Source organism: Hippocampus guttulatus, chromosome 12, assembly GCF_054856545.1.
Source record: "Hippocampus guttulatus isolate MCC_2025c chromosome 12, RoL_Hgut_1.0, whole genome shotgun sequence".
Taxonomy (NCBI): Eukaryota; Metazoa; Chordata; class Actinopteri; order Syngnathiformes; family Syngnathidae; genus Hippocampus; species Hippocampus guttulatus.
The window spans coordinates 1,069,674-1,090,107 of NC_141272.1; the positions used below are offsets into that span (position 1 = coordinate 1,069,674).

The 20,434-nt window shown below is 50.7% G+C and overlaps 1 protein-coding gene across 5 annotated transcripts; it reads right to left on the minus strand.

Annotated features, from left to right (window-relative positions):
- Positions 1 to 203: 203 nt before the first annotated feature.
- LOC147196875 (stromal interaction molecule 1-like) lies at positions 204 to 19,452 on the minus strand. Of its 5 annotated transcripts, none has more exons than XM_086125054.1 (14): positions 19,242 to 19,452; positions 18,117 to 18,244; positions 14,814 to 14,944; positions 14,288 to 14,402; positions 12,841 to 12,952; positions 12,581 to 12,696; positions 10,946 to 11,123; positions 7,669 to 7,846; positions 6,948 to 7,115; positions 6,755 to 6,855; positions 6,146 to 6,375; positions 4,891 to 4,971; positions 3,168 to 3,231; positions 204 to 2,418 (listed from the first exon to the last, which is right to left on the minus strand). In XM_086125054.1, exons 2-14 carry the CDS (start codon positions 18,229 to 18,231, stop codon positions 1,995 to 1,997), a joined length of 2,013 nt encoding a protein of 670 aa, XP_085981180.1. In that variant the 5' UTR covers positions 18,232 to 18,244; positions 19,242 to 19,452; the 3' UTR covers positions 204 to 1,994. The 5 variants fall into 5 exon arrangements, with proteins under 5 accessions (XP_085981180.1, XP_085981183.1, XP_085981182.1 ...); XM_086125057.1 differs by having other exon boundaries at positions 2,847 to 3,231; XM_086125056.1 differs by lacking the exon at positions 4,891 to 4,971.
- Between the last annotated feature and the right edge of the window lie 982 nt (positions 19,453 to 20,434).

The window sequence follows — 20,434 nt, forward strand, 5'->3', positions numbered from 1 at the left end:
CCAACCTAGGCTGTCTCTGATATGAATGACTTCTGGGCAGGGCCGCAATGGGACTCGTTTTGGAGTTTCATAGCTCACAGCATTCGCATGACTACGTCTAATTTCTTTGGACGTCTGAGATATGAAATCTAAAGCTAAGCAGGTAGTAAGACAACGCCCAAGGGCTCTATGTGAAGCAGCACGGACAACAAATGGTCCCGCAATTCTTTGTTTAAAATAGTTTTATTGCTTTCATGCAAGAGTGCCATAAAAGACCATCACAGAAGATGCAAAAAAAGTTGTCTCTGTACAAATATACGGTGGGGATGTCATAAATAGAAGCTAAAAAGTTGAAAGGTCAGAAGTTCGAACAGGGCGATTGGCGGGTTGGTGGGTGTGGGGGGCACAGCACTTTTGACATGCATCAACAAAAACATTCAGTACAGCTGGCGTGTAAAAACATGGAGCAAATTTGCCAAGAACTCAAAAGCAGCCATTGGTAAAATTGTCACCAAACCACATCTTGACAATTCAGCCGACTGCCTTTTATGTTTGTTTGGTTGATAAAAAGCTGAAAGTACAGATGCATAGTTCCGCGAGACCCCTTGACAAATGTAAACATACGAGACAAAAGATTTGTTGCTTGCGGAACACGCTCCGACCGAACATCATGCTGGCCAGCAAAAGGCGATTTGGCACTTTGATGTGGCAACCTTGGTCTTTCTGCTTCAGGATTGCGGTGGGGTGGTTTTTTAGCCCTTTTCCAGCACCCACGACACATCCATGATCTACTACACACCATATACGACACCCCCCAAAAAATGGAGAAATTAAAGCTGCAAGCCACAACGAATGGCGCCTCGCATCCACTTTTTCACGGTGAAGCTTCAAAATAACTCTCAAACTCTGTTGCCGTGCTCCGTCCACATTAGATGGTGGAGAAAAAAAAATGTTGAGATTTAGCATTATCTGTCTGCTTACAAATGTTCCCAGGAAGCTCCAAAAAAAACAAAGTGCTTTGTGGGTCGGAGGAGTTTTTTAAAACTTTTTGTGTATGAGGACCTCGAACGTTACGACTGTTTCTTTTTGGTAACATTTTTTCCTCCTTAGGACACGAGGCGTCTGTTCAAATAATTGTTGCTTCAAATGAGAGCTTTGCACACAAAATAAAGAACCGCTGGCAGACTCAAGTTTCAATACCGCAGGGTCGTTTTGTCTGGGTTACAAGGCCACAAAAAAAGTATCGCTCGCACTCGATGTCCCCTTTTGAGTCATCTATGATAAAATGAGGGGGGAAAAAAACTGTCAGCACTCAAACCAAAATACATGCACGGAAAAAAAATGGTTGCTTCCCTTTGGGAGTGGCATCGAATAAATAACTGACAATGCATCACCCCCAAAACACACACAAATGCACACTCGCACCACTCACGCAAAGTTCGAAATGCGCGGCTGTCGGCTGACATTTCTGGATCAACGCACACTACATGACGGGATTTCCCCCAAAATGAAAAGCTTGGTAGGAAAGGTCACTTGAAACCGAATACAACGCGGCAAATCAGCTAAAGCCTTGTGTAGAAATTGCACTTTTTTTGGTGTGTGTAGGCAAAAAATGGCCTTCAGGAGGAATGTTTTTTTTTTTTGTGCCATCGCCTTCGGTCACTGTGGTCGGAAAAAGACCCTTCAAATTTGAGGTGGTTATTCCTCAGCCCTCTCAGGCCAGCCCCTTCCAAAATTGGCTGACAAGTTTCACTTAAAAAATATCCACCATTTTTTTTTTTTGGGAGGGGGGGGTTATTTTTGCCTTATGGATATTTAAAGTGCTCATTCCATGTTTTTTTAGAAAGGATAACGTGGTGGAATTTCAGCCAACAGCCGCAGAAGGCAAACTTTTTGGTGAGTACGATAAGCGCCTGCTTGCTCCCACGGTCCAGAAGGTTGGAACAAGCAGCGCAGGAAAATTAAAAGAAGACACAGTGGGGGAAAAGAAAGTGGGGTGGGGGGGGGGGGGGGGCTCATTTCTTCTGCTTCTTGAAGATCTTGAAGGTGTGTTTCTTGCGTCCGGCGGCGGAATCCGTATCCTCGCCCGTGGAGCCGCTGTCCTCCTCCAGCGGGCTCTTCTTGGCCGCCAGCTGCGGGATGCGGGTGGCGGCGCCCTTGGCCCAGGTGGGCGAGGGGGTCTCCGGCTCGGTGGAACTGAGCGAGCGGGTGGACTCGGCGGGGCTGTGGGCCTCGCCCGCCGCCGCCCACTCCTGCTGCTGCACACTCCGCATGAGGACGGGGCTGTCGGGCAGGTGCTCGGCGCCGGCGCCGCCCTCGTGGTGCCGGGCGCCGCCGTTGGGCAAGCCGTGCAGCAGCGAGACGGGCTTCATCAGGAGGCCTTTGGAGGAAAACGCCGACAGGGACAGCGACGAGTCCGAGTCGGAGCGATTCAGGTCCCTGCGGGAGAAACGCAAGATCAGACCGAAGCTAGGTGAGCGGCTCCGACGTTCGCGACGCTGCGGGAGCGGGCCAGGACACATGGCGGCGCCAAACGTGTTAGTTTTCAAGCAAAGGGGAGACTGTTCTAAGCAAAAGCCACGTCACACGGATGCAAAACCCACTTGAGTCACGCTTTTCCGAGTGCAGTGGAACCTCCTGAAGTGGTTTATCAAATGGATTGATCGTATTTGGCCAAAGGAGCGGACGTCTTCTGAAAATGAGGTTTCTTTGCTTTGGGTTTTTTCCCCCCCCCCCAACTCCATATTTGCCAAAAATGACGTCGGGCTTGCTCGGACACGGGAGGTTCCATCGCACGCACAATTTCCAAGCGTTTGTGAGCGCAGGGGCCGAGCGTCCACACGCGCATGCCACGCGGCGATGGATACCCGAAGCTGTCGCGACGCGCCGAGTGCGCTTCCGAGTCGTCGGAGAAAGTGAGGTCGGGAATCGGGTCCATGGGCTGGAAAGAAGGCTGATGAAGGTGCGAGGAATGAGGGGCGACAGAGGAGGAGGAATGCGCAGCGGCGCCCGAGCTACAGATGATGGCGGGGTGGGACACGGCGGAGGACAGCGGGGGCAGACACAGACTCTCCAGGTGCCCGAAAGACTGGCTCCGGGACTCTCGGAAGGCGGGCCGAGGACGGGGGGGAACCGGGTGCGGGGCTCCCTCCCCCTGCTGGCCCTCCGGCGGGGAACCCTCTACCAACCTCTGCGAGCTCAAAGCCAGGTGGGGGTCAATGTGGCGCTGGCGCAGGGACATCATGCTGGGAGCTGTGGGCACAAAGCGACAACCACGTTACTCGCCGCTCGGAAACCGCCGTGCGCGGGCTCCGCAATCGGTGGAAACACAAGCACAACTGACTGGGATTCGGTTCCAAACAAACTTGAATGGACTCCGTATTTGCTTTGAGGGATTTTATGAGTGGTTCGCGCGTCAAAGTGCAGAAGTACAGGGTTCGATTCCAGATCCGGCCTTCCTGTGTGGAGTTTGCGTGTTCACCCCCTGCCTGCGTGGGTTTTCTCCGGGTACTCCGGTATGGAATGTGGAACACACTAATTGTCCCGAGGTGCGAGTGCGAGTGTGAGCGCGGGTGGTTGTTCGTCTATGTGTGCGCTGTGATTGGCTGGCAAGCAGTTGAGGGTGGACCTCACCTCCTGCCCCAAGACGCTGGGATAGGCTCCGGGGCACCCGTGACCCTCGTGAGGATAAACCGGTTTTATGACCATCCCAGAGTTAAAAAAAAAAAAAAAAAAGGTTTTCAGAAATCAATGCCACCCTTGGCCACCAGGAGTCAGTATAATGCACACTTAATAAAGATGCTCTCCTCCGAGCTCGGTAAGCAGCCATATTATACACACATCCACCCATGATATATTTTTTTATACACACACACATTGTATGTGTCAGTTGATACAAACATGACTACACCACCAATATGATGACAAATATGTACGACGATGATCTTGAATTTATCTTGACCGTGACGTCCCCCCCAAAACAAGGGCAACACAAACAGGGAGTCATTCATCAAATCCCAACAGTCGTGGTGTCTTTTCTCCTTACATGCGGGGGAAAGGGAATCGGGAGCCAGGTGCCGCGACAGTGAACCCCCGTGCGTGATGTGTGGGCAGGAATCGCCAAAGGCCACCATTTTGATTGGCCGCCCACCCCGACAGGTTGATCGATGTCACAAGCTGGCTGCAACGCATTTTTGTTCGATGAGACACGGTTGAAGCCTGACAAAATGAGGCTCCTGCCTCCGTCGGACGTCATCGCTTGGCACCCAGATGCCAATTGTTGGCGCCAAAGCACTATTTCTACATCAGACATGGCTGAAAACAGCAAGCTGAGGATAATAATAATAATAAATGCTCTTGTCCCAAATCCCAAGCTGGGGATGGTTCGCCATAAAACGCAAGCCATTACACAAGTTGCGAGTACACGAGGGTTCACTGTCTTGCAACATCGAGGTGATGGATAGCAACGTGATGATTTTAGCCTGTCAAAGCCGACATTTTCCGCCTTTTGGATGAGAAATGCAACAATTTTGCGCCACTCTGAGGTGAAAGGAGGGTATTTTGCATTTAGATTTTTCAATACGCCATCGAGGCAAACGGTCCAAAAAGGAAAAAGTCCATTCTTTTGTTTTTGGGTGGATATGGAAAACATTTGGATGCATTTCAGTTCGCGTCGGGGTCGTTTTGGTACAGAAAAGTGACATGAGGCAAAGGCGGTGAAATGGCGGCTTTCCCAGGCGGGATCAAGATCATGATGAGAAGCAAAGCTGGGTGGTGACGGGGTTAAAAGCAAGGTCGTTACGGTAAGAGCCAGTGATTTGTCATGTTGGGTCAGAGGTGGCTTTGATTTCTACTCGGGGGGGGGGGGGGTCGGTCGGAGGGGCGTTGGGGTAAAATCGAGTAAAAGCCAACCAAGATTTTTCCACATGGGCTGACAATCCGAGCCTCGGGACCACAGGTCACTGGCTCGCCGCTCCAAAAGCCGAGCGCCATCTGCAGTTGACCAAAAGGAGTCGGCGGGGAAGCAAAAGGGTGGCGGTGATGCGGATGTGAAGAGAAGGGAGTGAGAGAGGCAAGTGCAATTAACACCGATGAGAAGACTTACTCTTGAAGCCAAGTCAATTCCTCTCTGTGTGTCCGCAACAAACATAAGCTTGGGACACAACTAAAAGGGGCTTCGATTATTAGTCTTATTGTGTTTGTGTGTGTGTGCGATCCAACATTTTGTGAGTGGGCGAGGATCAGGCAAATCCATTTGGGATAAGGCTGTCAAAACAACAAAAAGTTGAGGTGCTCTGGAGCGCCTGGACTACGCTGCAGGTTTCAAGCATCCGTTGGGCCATCTTCTGCTTCTCCAGGGCGGCCTCGCAAGGGAAGCCCAGACTTTCCCAGCGACGTGGCTCAGCTCTTCCCCAGGCCAGCCCGCGAGACATATTCCCTCCATCTTATCCCGCGTTGTTCCCGGGAGCGGACACGCGTGCGGACGCAGCGTCGACATCGGACTAAGAACCGCTCAAGCGACAGTTGAAGAAGACAAAAAATATCCCCGGCCGCCGACTTGGCCCTTTGGGCAAAAGTCGGGGCGCTGCCTGCACTGGCACAGTAACGGGACACAGAGAGACGGACAACCATTCACGCCGACATTCGCAGCGTCACCGAGGGGGAACTGCGCCAACGCTGCGCCAAAGTAAGGCGCATGTATCGCCACAACAGAAAATCATTTGCAAGAAGCCAGAAAAAGTACAAATAAAAACACAGACGCGTCCCCACACAACCAAACCAGACTCACGGAAAGCCTGGGCTGCGCTTACAAAGTCACTCCTTAAAATCCAAGACAAATGAACACACATCACTGACGAAATGTACAGCACAAAAACTTTCTTATTGAGAAGTCCAAGTCCAAGAAGATTCGTTTTCTTTTTCTTTTTCTTTTTACAGGGGAAAAAAAAAAGAGCCCCAGTCACCATCGCGGACTGGAGTCAAGCGGACACACAGATGCGTTCGGGGGGTTGTGGCTCACGGAACAATGACAATGACGCAAAGGGCAAGCCCCCGCGCCACCCTCACGAGTTCTGATGTCTAGATTTCCCCAGCAGGATCTTGGGGCGCTTAAGGGATCGCTTGCTACTCCCGGCCGACGAGCCCAGCGACTCGGACGAACTCTTACATTGCAGCACGGCGGGCAGGATGTCCTCGTCCAGGTCGTCCATGTCGTCGGACACGAGGAAGTGCTGCGGCGTGGCCCGCCCCCCCACGAAGCTGGGGTCGAGGTTGAGGGCCGACGCCAGCGACGGCAGGCCCGGGTTGTTGACCACCGTGAAGCCGGTCAGCAGCTCGATCTGGTGCCAGCGGTGGAGGCGCTCGCGCAGGGCGGCCGTCACCTCGCCCAGCGCTTGTCTGGGTTGCGGGGGGACAAAACACCCAGTCAGTCACCCGATACAAATGTCTGAATCTTCTCACTCACTGCTACAGAACTTTTCAAATTCATTTGAAGATGATGGAACTGGTGGAGGAGAGGGAAAGATTTTTGAAAAGTGGAAAAGAACTTCCAGTGATTTTCTGAATATTTTGGCGGGAATGCAAAAAAGATTTTTTTTTTGTCGTTGAATGTCTCATTCGCTTGAATTGCATTTTTTGGGTTGCGGGAAATTCTGGGAGAAATCGTCATGATTTGAATGTGAAAGATGCTTCCCGAGACGTCCTACAGTTTGTCAGTATTTTTTTGTTCACTCAATTCAAATGAATTTGGGAGAGACTTGCTGTGTTTGCGACTCACTTTGCAGCCAAAATTTTGTGGTCCACGTCATCCAGGGACGAGCTGTGCGCCACGTGGAAAGTCCCAAAGAGGGTGTTCCTCTTTTTCTTGATCTTCTCTGCCTGTGGGAGACAGCGCAAAAAGTAAAGGCGGCCGCCGCTCGGACAAAGCGCGAGGGCCGCCTTTCCGAACGCGAGCCGGGTGCGGGACGGACCCCCTCTTTGGCCACCAGGAGCTGGCGCTCGGCGTTCTGCTTCTTGACGTTGTAGTACTGGACCTCAACCTCGTGGGTGAGCTGCAGCCACTTCTGAAGCGATTCGGGAGGGGACCAGCTACTCCGCGACTCCAGCTCCTTCTCGGCTTTCTTCAGAGCCATGCGCACCTGCCCGGGACGTCAAAGACCACGTTCGTTGAACTCGGGCTGCGACCGTTCATCCGCGATCAAATTAATCCATCAAGAAAAATCTGTCATACATCGGATGGCACCTAACAAATTCAACCGTTGCATCCCGAGTTCACCTTTTCACACGCAGTGTGGGTCCTACTGGTGTGCACGCCTTTGCCACCAGGGGGCAATATAATTAGCGCGCATCCATACCGCTCCGCAAGTTGCGGTAACCGTCAGTATTGTCATATATCGTCTGTATGTTTGCGTTCAAATATCCTTTGCTTCAAGGGGTTACAACAACGCGACATGGAAGCAAGTTACGTTAGCCCCTCGATGGCATTTCACCGCGGAGCCAGCGGACATTTGTTTCAATATGAGCCGGGTTTTTTGTAAATGGAGGCGAGACCGCCCCGGTGAGGTTTGCCGCGCTCAATCTTTCCTGCCAAATTCCCGCTCAACAAAGCCGAGCACGGGTGTCTTTCCGTGACTCCGATGGAGCGTGACATTAGCGTACACGTTTCCCCACAGCGGATGGCGCCTTTCATACCTGCTCGAGCTCCTCTTCGGCGTACTTCTGTCGACTGAGTTCGTTCTCGGTGCCCTCGCGCAACTCCCGGAGCCGCTGGGCTTCCTGCTTGGCCGTGCTGATCTCGTCCCGCAACTTCTGCTCCAGGTTGACCTTCTCCACCTCCACCGAGCGGTGCTCCTCCTGGGCGATCTGCAGCCTGCCGCCAACACGCGACACAATTTCATCTCAACAAGCCCGTTAGGTCGGCGGCAGGACCGCAATTTGCTTTCTTGGAACAATGACACGAGTTGCACAATCATTCACATAGCATTGCGCCCTCTGTCTTGTATGAGCTCAATGTATCAAATTCCCAAAGACTTGATTCACACATGAACCGATTATCTGATCCGCTTCATCCTCAGTAGGGTCGCGAGCGTGCCGGAGCCTTCTTTCGCCAGCGGGCGGCGCTCACCCCCAACCGGTTGCCGGCCGACCGCAGGGCATGCGCCAGACCAACAACCGTTCGCGCTCACACTTGTGACATCGTTCCAGACAACGTGTCCAAGATGAGCAACCACCAAAAGCAACACCGCTGCGTTGAGCGTGTCCACGAAACGCAATCCCCGGGCAACAGAATATCGGCACGTCTTTCTGTTGTGCGCCGACGTACTGTATGCATAGCTGGCATCAGCAGAGCCCAGCGCTGGCTCTCGCTGGCGCGCACAATAAAACGGCATCAGAGGCTAGAACAGCTGTCGGCGTGCAATTATAGAACAGTACAGTGTGTGTGTGTGTGTGTGTGTGTTGCTCAATGCTTGTGTACTACCACCACGCGGACCCGTGTGTGTGTATATACGGAGCACTTCTATTTTTAGAAGTGAGCATGACTTTACAAAAGAAGGAGGGCTTGATCGCCCATGACTTAATTACTCAGTGCTTAGTCACGCGCAGCCCTTAACTTAAGTCCCAGCCCATCATAATAGCGCCCAAGGTGTTTGGGGGATATTCTTTTACGGCAGGAATACCGTCGCTTGGCATGCAGGAGCAGGACCTCCACGAGGGGAGAGTGGGGTGGGAATGAAAGGCGATCCCGATGGGAAAAGGAGGCTGCACTGAGGCGATTCCAACTTAACGTCGCAGGACATTTTCCAAGAGACGAAGCCGTACTTTCTTGATGCTAACGGTTGTGTTAACGACTCGTTCGACGCCGTCCTTGACAATTTTTTTTCCCCACCCTCTGCTCGCACCACGACTCGAGGTCCACCCACCCCCACCAATGTGTCAGAATTAGCAGCAAAGCCCCACATGTTAAGCGATCATGCTTAACACCTCGTCTCTGAATCACAGGGTGCTCGAAAGGGCTCCCTGGAAATCCAGCCTCCTCCCAATGTCTCTCTCTTCAGGGACGCGGCGGTATCAAGTGGCCCCGGGCTTGAGCGTATGGAACGGTCGCAGCTGGCAGGAGGGATCAGGACAAAACGGTGGGCGTACTGCGGCTACACTGCCTTGGCGTCAAGAATTGTTTTTGCCCTTGGTCGAATTGTAGATTTAGTGCAGAAGTCACCAAGTTGAGCAGACGTGGTTCATAAAACCAGTCTAGAAAAATACATATAAAAGAAAAAGAAAAAAAAAACTTTGTGGTTCTTTGAGTTGGGCAACAACTTTGCACCTGAGCAGTGTGCCTTTAAGGGGGCGTGGCTTAGTAAGTGACAGCGGTCACTTAGTCGCTCCCCCTGCAAAGATTGAAAAAAAAAAATCGCCCTCAGCACCCGTTGTGACTGAGTGACATGATATTGGATGGGCATGTCTATCACAAAGGGACACTCGAAAAGGACCCACGCCGGAAATTGAACAGGAAGTCGCCCATTATGGTTCGAAGCGACCAAATAGCAGGAACCAAAAGAGCAGCGACTGCAGACAGACGGATACGGTTGTAAACCGTTCTTTATGACCATAAGGCAATCGAAGGCGCCGTCTCAATGAGCACTTGTGAAGGCCCTCGGCGGACGTGATTGAAATGGAAACACAAATTGGATAAAAAAAATGTTTAAATGTCTACTGTCGAAGATGAAGAGGAAAAAAAAACCAGCATGTTGTAAATGTGTTTAATAAACACGCGAAAAAGCACTTCAAGTTTTAAAGTATTTTTCTATCAACTCCAAATATCGTACATCGGCCTTGACTACTCACGATCGATGTATGCATCTGCTGCGATAACCACCTAGCGGTCGCTATCTCTGGGAGATATGAGCGCTGAGGTTGCAAAAGTAGGTCAGTGCGTGTGATTTTTAGTGTCGGGGCCAGCAAAGAAAGCCTCGCCGGTCCGCCGCCTCCAGTCAAGCGCATCCCGTCCCCCGGATCAACGCCGCAAGTTGAAAAGATCACCGTGTGAGCGTCTCCTTGAAAGGAACAAGAAGAGACGGCGCGCCCGCTCGGGAGCACACTGTCCGCATTCCTTGTTGTATTAGCCTCCCCAAAAATAGTTGCTCCGATCCCCTGAACGCTGCCTGAAACGACTCTGACTATTTTATCTTATCAAGGCACAGTTTGCGAGACTGTTTAAATATGTGGAATCGCTCAAGCCAGGCGGTCGGCAAAAGAAGCGGCGGCAGAGGATATAATGTCTATCCAAAAGGCTGTTTTTAAGGACCTCTGACTGCGATGCACTCACGAGAAGGATTGCAAGCCTCCTGGACTGACAAACCGAGGTTTGAACAGTCACTGACTCGACAGATTAAGGATTCGTGTGAAAACAACCTTTTGGCAATTCTACTCATGAGGTCACTCAAATCACGAAGAAACTATTTGAGTTGGAGATTCAAGATCCTGGATGCAAGCGGTCAAGATATATTTCTTCCGCAGGGCGTCCGGACTTGTTCCTGAGAGACAAGTGAACCGGGAGGAGGGGCCGGATGAAGAGGCTCGGGCATCCGGTCGGGATGTTTCCCGGACGCCGCACTGGTGAGGTGATCCGGGGGCGACCCAGGACGCACGCGAGAGAATACCCGGCAGTCATGGGAACGCCCCGTGCTGCCCACCGGAAGAGCTGGATGAAGCGGCTGGGGGAGAGGAAAGTACGGGCTCCCTGGGTCAAGCGGCTTCCCCCGCGACCCAAGCGGAAGAAAACGGGTGGATGGGTGGAGTCGTTCAAACGTTCACATCAGTGTGTACTTTTCGGGGAATATTCCAGGGCCCTTTTTTGACGTTTGGGACCCCTGCACGGGACGGACCTGGAGAGTCACTGACGGGCAGGTACAAGGGTTCACTCTGTGCTGGTAAGGCCGGGGAACGGGAAAAAAAAAAAAATTGGACTCACTTTTGTTGCAGGTCGTGCAGACTCTGCTCGGCCTTCTGCAGGCCCTCCAGGTCCTTCATCATCTTCTTCATGTGATCCTTGGAGTAGCGGTTCTGGATGTACGCGAACCAGCAACCGCCCATTCCGATGACGATGGACACCACCAGCATGAAGTCTTTCAGGTGGTTGTGTCGATTCACTGCAACGTGCAGAAAATCAAGGGTGCTGTGCGCTCATTCTTGTTTGGTCACAATTTCAAACAAGTTTTGAAAACAAGACTCGACATCCCTCTGAGCAGCGTGATGAAATATTCATGGTAATGCGATCCAAATATTTGGGCGAGGCCCCGGATCAGGTCGCGACCTGCTTTCAAGTCAACTCGGAAGAGCTCCTCGTTGTTTTGTAAAAACGTTGCGCATGAGTGGTTTTCGTGCGCGACAGTTCCTTGCGGGAGTCCCTCAAATGAGAAGTTGGCGAGGTTTGCGAGTCACCCGTCACTCATCCGCGCACATCCGACCTATTCGTCACCCAAAGTGCAATATTTCCTCCTGAGCGGGGAGCTTCAAGAAGGCTTTAAAAGCTCGCCCGGTTAGCACACGAACAAGCGTGACATCTGCCATTGTGCAATCGGTGACACGCAACCGATGCGCTTCAACTCGGCGCGCTGACTTGCGTAAGCTTGTCCGGAGGAGGACGGGCCTCATTGTGCGCGTGTCTTAAAATGCTGCCGAGGAAGTCGCAGCGGGCGCCGGCGCTTGGAGAGCCTGTCAAAGCCAGACGCCGCTCGCCTGTGCCCTCCTGGGTGCCGAAATCCACGTTGACATCTGAACAAAGTTGGCCCAAGCGTGCGCGGCGCTGGCCGGTCATGTGCTCAGATTATCTGCCCAGATAAAACCAACAGAACGACGGCCTTGAGGTTTCCTGGTTTCTCACGCAAGCGATTACGATATCGACCGTGCGGCCGCAGCTGAACATTTGAATTTAACACTTCCTCTTCACTCGGGGGTGCGCCAACTTTTTTTTTTCAACCAAAATGTCTCGGCTCAGCGGCACGGTGGCTGACTGGCGAGAACGTCGGCCTCGCGGTGCAGAGACACAGCGTTCGATTCCGGCTCCTGTCTTCCTGTGCGGAGTTTGCATGTTGTCCCCGTGATTGGTGTCGTTTCCTGGAGCCGAATCTACTTGAATATTTGGACTCGGGAGAGCTTGAACACGTTGTTGCCTCTTAATAAACAGGACACGTCTTCATTTTTGATGAAGCCCTTAGACGGAAACGCCGCATTTACAGGAGCCGTACCTTATCGAATCGCAGTTTAACTGACTCTAAAGGAATCAATCTGTCCATCCATGAACCAAAGCGCGAATCATGTTAAGATAATGTATCGAGTCATCTTTGATGGGCGAGAGTCACTCCATCGTCATGCATGACGACACATGTCTTCAGCGAATAATTCAACACGCCTTCGCGGTTGGATTTGGATCCATTTGACAACTTTCACGTGCTTTTGAAGCAAAAACAAAAATGGGAGTTTTCCCGCTGCACTCGGCTCCTTTGAAGCTAACAACAAGGATGTGGAACTAATCAGAGAATCGCGCATGCTACATTGAAAAGAAAAAAAAAAAAAGAACAGAAGGTGAAAGGTGAAAGCCACTTACTGAGGGGCGCCCCAAACAGCACGGTGTCCAGAGATTTGAGCTGCAGCTTTTGAACGTGGCTGCGGTCCAGGATCTTGAGGATGGCGTGCGTCAGCGTGGCGTTCTTCACGGCCAGCCTGAAGGAGAACAGACACGTGGGGGAGGAAGATTGTGAGCGCGCGTTGCAAACGGGAAACCGTCACGCGCTTCGGGATGAATCGGTGGCGGCGGCCCCGACGTGTCGCCGGCACGGAGTTTTGGTCCCAACGCGGCGGGCTCACCTGGGCATGGCGCTGCCGTTAAAGCTCATCTTGCGGAAGGCCTCCACGTACTGCGGCAGCTCCACGTAGGTGATGAGCCATTGCGCCACCTGGTCCACCGTCCAGTTGTACACTGAGGACAGCGAGGGAGGGGGGCGCCGCAGTTAGCTCAGTTGCTGGACATGATTAGCAACGTGGAATGGGAACTTTTTCATGACTGCCGCTTACAGTTACAGCGGTTTGCAACGACATTTTAGGAATAAAACCCGACTCATTTTGGACCAAGACGACAATTGGTGACATTTTTCTTTTTTTTTTTTAGGTGGTACGAGCCTGAGAAACACTGCCGTAGACAATTTGCACCGCTTGGTCGTTGGCTAACTCGGCGGTGGGCTCGGAATGAAGGTTGACATTGCGCCGTAGCCGGAGAGCGCCTGTAACGTTTGCATCTGGGCCGTATCCCAAAACGAGCGATGCCGTATCATAACCGTGAAGCGGCGAGGGAGGGAACAGTGGGGGTAACCTAACCAGCTCCGAAGCCGCCGGCGCAAAGTCAACGTGTGCGAGGGCGCTACGAGTGTGAGAAAAGGCGGCCGACAGCCAGGGTGTGAAAGACGCGATAGGCAGATAACGGCGAGCCACATGAAAGCCCGACCGCTCGAGAGCAGCAGGCGGGGGGGGGGGGGGGGGGTTGCGACAGCATGTGTGTCGACAGGCTGGAGGATGTTGCAGAGTGCGCCGCTCTTTGCGTGACACGGCGGCGGAGAGAGCGCCTTGATCAGTAGGTCAAGAGGCAGATTATGTGAGCCACAGATTATGCATTTACATGGGGGGGGGGGGGGGGGGGCATTTAAAGAGGGGTGTTCTCACACCATTCCGTTTCTGCCCACATCATTTCGATGATAAAACTGTTTTGATGCTAAGGGCGAAGAGAGGTTCTTTAGGAAAAAAAATTCAGAGACAAACTGCAACCACTGCGCGGCGCATCTTTGCGAGTATGTGCGCATCAGGCGAATGTTGTTTTTTTTGCAAAACGTTTAAAAAAAAACATATTTGGACTGTGCGCAAACACCCACCAGTAGGGATGTTCCGATTCCGATCAGGCCATTTTCAGCGACAGTCTAAGTAAACACAGCCCATTGGGGAAACGTTGCAACCGTTGTCACAGGAAGCTAACGTGAAGCTAGCGTCACGTAACGATGATCACCTCTGCAGTTTGGAAACGTTTTCATGTGGAAAGAGGAGAGCGCGCCGCGGCAACTTGCGATGTGTGCAAATTGAGCATTTCCAAAATAAATACTGGACACGGACGAGGTGGCACGTCCGCCTCACAGTGCAGGGGGGCGCGGGTTCGAATCCATGTGGACTTGACGTGTTGTCCCCGCCTCCGTAACTTTTCTCCGGTTTCCCTCCCGCATTGCAAAACGGTTGTGCGTCTGGTGACGCATTCAACAAGGCGAGCGGTAACCTTCCGAGCCCTTCCAGGTATTCCACAGATCCTCCACGCTGATGAACTGGTCGTCCCCGTGGAAGCTGTTGTGCTTGGCCTTGGGGTCGTGGTAGTTCAGATCCTCCCTCAGGAACTGCAGGATGACCACATTGGCAGTTTAGTGCATGACGCAAGGCTCCTATTGCGTTACTCAAGATGTCGTCCGTGGTTTTGGACGGGCGGGGGGGGGAGGATGTAAAACGGAGGGGAGGGGGTGGGGCACTCAAACACAATCATACAATGGCGTCACGCATGAAAGGAAAGGCTTTTCAGGCAATAGTGAGCTGAAAGAGAGAGCGTGCAGCCCGACGGGTTATCTCGTGAGCATGCATACGAACCACGCGTGAGCTCATGACAACGGGTGCCATCAAGTAACATTTTGCAAAAGTGCTCAAGTGATATCGCCAACGTTCGCCGCTTCGTGAAACCTCGAACCAAGAGAGTGGCCCCCTGACTTCAGAGTTGAATTCATTTCGTTACAAGGAATGGAAATGCGGCTTCCTACCCCGTCCGTCTCCACGACGTCCACGTTGCCGTTCTTGTCGTCGTCCATTTGCTTGTGGATGCTGCGGATGGCCTCGAAGCTCAGCATGGGGTTCTCGTCCCGGCACAGCGGCTCGTCGATGCGACAGAAATCTGCCAGAGACAAAGTCGCGGGCAAAGTCGGGACTCGGCTCAAGAATGGAAATAAAATCCACACGGCCCCTGTTCCAATGCTCGGTTGCTGCGGGCGGTTTTACAGTTCATCACTTTTGTCCTGCGGCTTGAAATATTGGCAGGTTAGCTTGGCGTGGGCGCGTTTGAGCGAAAGGCAGACGATGATGTCACGGCATACTTGGCCAATCTGTCAGTGAGGCCTTAAGGAGCGACTCCGGTCTTCCCCCACCAGCGCCGCATCCTTCCCTTTTGGCGCCGGCTTCCGCCTTCCTGAAGGCTCCCAAATAAAACCTTCCGCATATGAGCAACGCTTGTTCAGTATGTACCACAGATGTGCGCGGTGTCCTGGCAAATCTTTGCACGAGACACTGAACAGAAAGCCCCGCAACATTTTCCCCAAGCATTTTTCATGTGAAAGATTGTGCAGAGGCAGCTGGGAGGACATAACACGGCCCCCCCACCTCCTAAAAAAAAAAAAAAAAAAAAACGCAGCTGACAAGTTGTCATCGTGTGAAAGGGTTCACCTGCGCAAGCCGCCCATCATTTGCCTTGCAAACCTCTGACAAGCAGATACGAGCTTTACAAACCAGTCAGCCTGCTTCCTTTTTTTTTTTTAAAGAGCTCCAGTTATACAAGTCATTGTCAGCGCAGCGCAGATGCCACACATTTCCAACGACACAGCCTGAGCAGCTCCCGCCGATTCAACGCCATCGAAAAAAACAGCAAAAGCTCACGATGCGAGACTGCACCGCATTCGCACCCGCAGCCAATTTGCAATCTTCACGAGTCCATTTCCTCAAGTGGGATGACGCCGTTGTACGAGGCCAGCGTGCGAACCACGAAGACGCCAGGCTGCGCTACACTGGATGGACTAACCTGCACTGTCAGAAAAATCAACAAAATATAACAGCAGGGATACTTTTAAGTGGAATAAAACGGTGGCGGGCTCAAGTTAACATTTCTGTATGCCTTTTGGGGGATTGCGGGGGGGGGGGGGGGGGGTTATTGGTTGCTCAGGCCGAACAGATGGCTGATACTCTTTGTTGCTATATGAGGAAGTACACTACTATTATTTTCATGCCTTGGCTTTCATAATAAACAACACCGCGCATTGTGTGACGCAATCACAATGGACAAAAGGAAAAGGGGGGGGGGGGAGGGAAAAAGGGGGCTTTGAAAACTGCAGCAGGTTTTGGTCTTGGCAGCACTTTTTGACACACCCGCTTCTATTGACCTTTTCACAGCGATCGGTGCCAGAGTCGTTTCAGGTGGCAGGAAGCGAGTGAGCACCGCCAACTTGAACTGAAATGATGACCCAGTTCGAGGTGACGGGCGAGGTTGTCCTTGTCCCCTTCAATTTTATTTATTTATTTTATTTAATAAGTAATGATAATAATTGGCCTGCAGGGGAGGAGGATAAACGGAGTGTGTCACAAGACTGCCCGAAGGCATAGGAGCCACTTGTGAAGGAACAGGCAGTCAAGCCAACCACGCGGAAGACGTTTTCCTCAATAATTAGCCGGTCCCTCGATGGTCACGTTAAATATTTGACAATCGACGACTCTGTTGAAAGGTAAATGACGATTGTCGCTCTGTCTCCCCTCCAAACAATTCACCTCGGGGAACGTCATCTTTTCAAGGGACGTTGCGCGCATTCCAACCGCGTGTGCGTAGCCAGGTATTTTTCACTGGGGTGGCCCGATTGACACAACATCTCAACGCACACTGAATTGTAACGGAGAAGTCATTGTTTATCAAAGCATCCGCAGTCAGGGCATACCCAGAACTTTGCTCAGCACACGAGCAGGATCAAGTCCAAATAAAAGGCCGCGTTTTGCCGAGCTTCATTTACGAGACAGCGCCATTTTATTTGCCGTTGTTTAACGTTTCTGGACTTCCTCACAGTCGACTTCTCTCTCATGCGCTGATTTGCAGTGGCTAGCTAACATCCAATCAGAGCGAGTCATCGTCACACCGTGATTGATGGCCCACCCATTCAAATGGTATCGAAAAAGCAGCATGCCACAAAAAAAAAAAAAAAATCTCTTCATTCTTCACAGTTCTGAATGCTGCTTTTTACTCTGGCTTGACGGATGGATGCATTGTTCCTACTTGTGTTAAGAATGCGTGGCGGGGTTCTGGACAAATGGGCATGACACGGACTGCGGTTGCTACGATAAACAACGACTTCTCAACCCTGTCGTTTGCTTGCCGAGGAATGACTTGCTTTGACATTTCCAGATGATTTTCGTGAATCGAAAGGAAACGTGACCGAGTAGCAAGGCATCCGAGGATACCGCATCGGTCAATTGCTTCCTGTCTGACAAAGCGTTTTGATGCGCGCTGGAAAATGCGGGGCCGGCCAAACTATTCTCAGCCGGGCCACATATAGAGCCGGCGCAAAGACGCACGCCGAGTTTGAGTCCAGCTGTCTGACTCAAACTCGGCCACCGCTTAACATCAGAACTGAATTGTGCACCCGTGAGGAAGGTTTTCAGAGTGAGAGACTTTCCGTCTGAATTCGGAGCAATTGATGTGAATAACCCGGCGCTTTTCACACTCAATTTTTGTGGCGTAATGACTACAGGCATGAGTGAAGGTTAAGTAGACCGGCACATTTAGACTGGTGCACAAATGTGTCCAGTTTTGAAAATGCAAAACAGGACGGAATAAACAATTGACAAAAATAGCTGAAAAAAAATATGGGTTGGTGTGGAGACTAAAGTCTCACAAAAGCGGGCAGACATTCGACACAAATGGGGCAAAAAAGGTGACAAAAAAAATTAGGCAATAAAATATAGACAACTAACTTTGTAACAGAAATAAGAACGGAATTTACAAAACTGAAGGTTAGCTATTTTTCGGGAATTTAAATATTGTTGAAGAACATTTTAAAATAATCCGGACACAAACAACCGGATTTCATGCAAATACAGTGATAGCTCCTCAAGAACATCCTGGCCTGCGGGCAAGGAGAGCGATTTGCAATTTATCGGCAGGCAAAATGTTTGGATTGATGCCTAATTCCTTTCCATTTTCTTCAAATTTTGAAATCTTTGGACATTTATCGATCTTAACATTCCATAAACATTTGCTGTAAACTCTCCGGGAATTGATGGGATATTTTGCCCTCCTTGGCAACGTTTCTCACCTGATAATGCATTTTCAGCAGTATCCGCCGAGAGCGAACCGGGCCTGTCGGTCCGGCTTCCTCTAATGAGACACAAGCAAAATATCCACAGGGTCACCACTTTGTTGAGCTCCATGTCTGCTCCTCTGCTGCAAAAATAAGAGGAGAAGCGCATCAAACATCCTGGCAGGCAACTGGAGCACAATCGGCTAATATTGTGTCTCCGAGAGCTAATATTTCTGGCCAGGAAAATAACGATGAAATATACAGAAATCAATATTACTTTTCGGGTGAGGCTCCTCTTCAACAATGGCGCAAAGTTGCTAGCGTTCCTCGTGAGGCTTCAAATTTTAATGCGTTATGTAAAACCTGTATTTCTTCTTCCCCGTGCACATATTAGCACACATCAGATTAGCAATTAAAATAAATGATTCAAAGACAGACAGACGATCCATTTGAAGATGTCAGCAGACTCGCAAAACAAAATGCTCCCGCTTCTCAGTCGATTAAAGGGGGGGAAATGGCCATATACGGTATATATGTGTAACGAATTGGAGTGAAATTATAAAAAATATGGCAACTTGTTTTTCAATTAAATACAAAAATTCAAACAGCTAAACTTTGCATAGGTAACTTTCGTTTGATTTTTCTCTTTATTGAAGGGAGGGAGGAGTGTCGTTAATTAGATTTGTTAGTCGGATTTTTGGGGGGTGAAGTTTGATTTTAAGGGCAATCGCCCATCCCTACTTTACTTCATGAAGAAGAACAGTCCTGTAACTTCGGTTGGCCTTAACATTAGACAGACACAGCCAATTGCCTGCGCGAAATACCTCAACAAATGTAGAGTTCGGGTCCTAAGAAAACCAAAATGTCGAATCTGCGTACGACCCACAAACACGTCGAAATAAATTCCACCGGTTCGAACGCCGAAGCTAGTTGGAGTTGAAGCTAGCTCGCATGACGAGCAAGTCGTTCAACGAAAAACGTTGTCAACGTTTGAATCGACATCTTCCGCACCGTTCACGGAGACTTTCAACTGGCGGCTTCTTCGCCGCCAGTTGAAAGTCTCCGTGAAAAGTCCGATTGAACGAGTCGGACCGTCATCAACTAGCTGCTGCGGGAGACTTCATCAGCACCAAAACTTACGTGTCATGAATAAAGAAGCGGCGTTCAAATTGATTTTACTGCTGGATTAACATCGCTTCGGACATCCAAAAAGCACGAAAGCGAGGACGCGGTCCACCTTGGAAAGTGTCGCTCTCTTTGGCTCGTTCCCCACAGCGCGGAGCCCAGAGAAACTGAGTGAATACTCCGACTCGGAACCCAAAGAGACGCAGAATGTGGAGACACAAGTGGACCTTCTTCTTCTTTTACGCTTTACGCCCCCTCCCCCAGGTGTCAAGTTGCAACGCTCGCCCCCTAACGATCCGGAGTGCACATGGACCTCATTTGAGGGCATAACTCGAGGGGGGCATCTTGTGGTTGAGTATGGAAAGGCGCGCCACGTCATTTGATAGCCAATCCTGTCACGCATACGAAGTTGCGAAAAGGCCGTTTGCTTATTCGGGAGCTTTGTGTATTCTAAATTCATTTTCATTTCTTACAATAAAGATTGAAGCCAATTTAAAAAAAAATACGAAGTTGCGAATAGTTGTCACGCACCAGTAGCCTCCCGGACTCTACAAGTAGAGGCCAGTAGTTTTGCCTCCTTATCGTAATTTGTAGTTGTCCCACCCACCACGACGCAGGCTTTCTACTAGTGCAATGAACTTTAGTGCACTCACTCGTTAGACAATTTAGCGCGCTAAGAGAACAACCGTCTCGCTAGTAGTAACAAGTTTTCCTCCAGCAGGTCAACTATGTTGCCAATGAGGCAAAACTGACTTCTGGCTGCTACTAGTTCCACAAGTAAAACCCCGATGCTCACTAATATACTTTTGTTTGAGCAAGACTAGCTTCCTAGCCTTTTAACATTTACCAGCGTTAAGTTTATGTTGTCACAAGTGGCTTGATAGCCTTGATGTCCAGCTTGGGTCCATGTTTTGTCTTCACAAAGACAAATTAGCGCACTCGATGAGAGACTGTCATCCTGGTATTTCCACGACCGCCTTGCCTGCTCTGTTACATTTCTACCCATTAAAAGGACAACTGTGGCGTTCAACTTTGTGTACTAGTCGTCATCTGTGTGCTAGTGCACTAGTTCCACAAGAAGTAATCATTTTAAAAAATAATGAAAAGGATTAGTGTGTCATTTCTTCTCCCGTTCGGAAAATGTCATTCAATTCATAACAACCTAAAATGGTGGTTACGTTTAAATTTGACATTCAACACAAATTACC

Excerpts from the sequence above, each read along its gene's own strand:
- LOC147196875 (XM_086125057.1), bottom strand. The coding sequence starts at position 18,231 with ATGGAGCTCAACAAAGTGGTGACCCTGTGGATATTTTGCTTGTGTCTC. Across the intron at positions 14,945-18,116 it reads TGCTGAAAATGCATTATCAG|ATTTCTGTCGCATCGACGAG; the intron begins GTGAGAAACGTT and ends TGTCTCTGGCAG. Across the intron at positions 12,953-14,287 it reads TACCTGGAAGGGCTCGGAAG|TGTACAACTGGACGGTGGAC; the intron begins GTTACCGCTCGC and ends CGCTGTCCTCAG.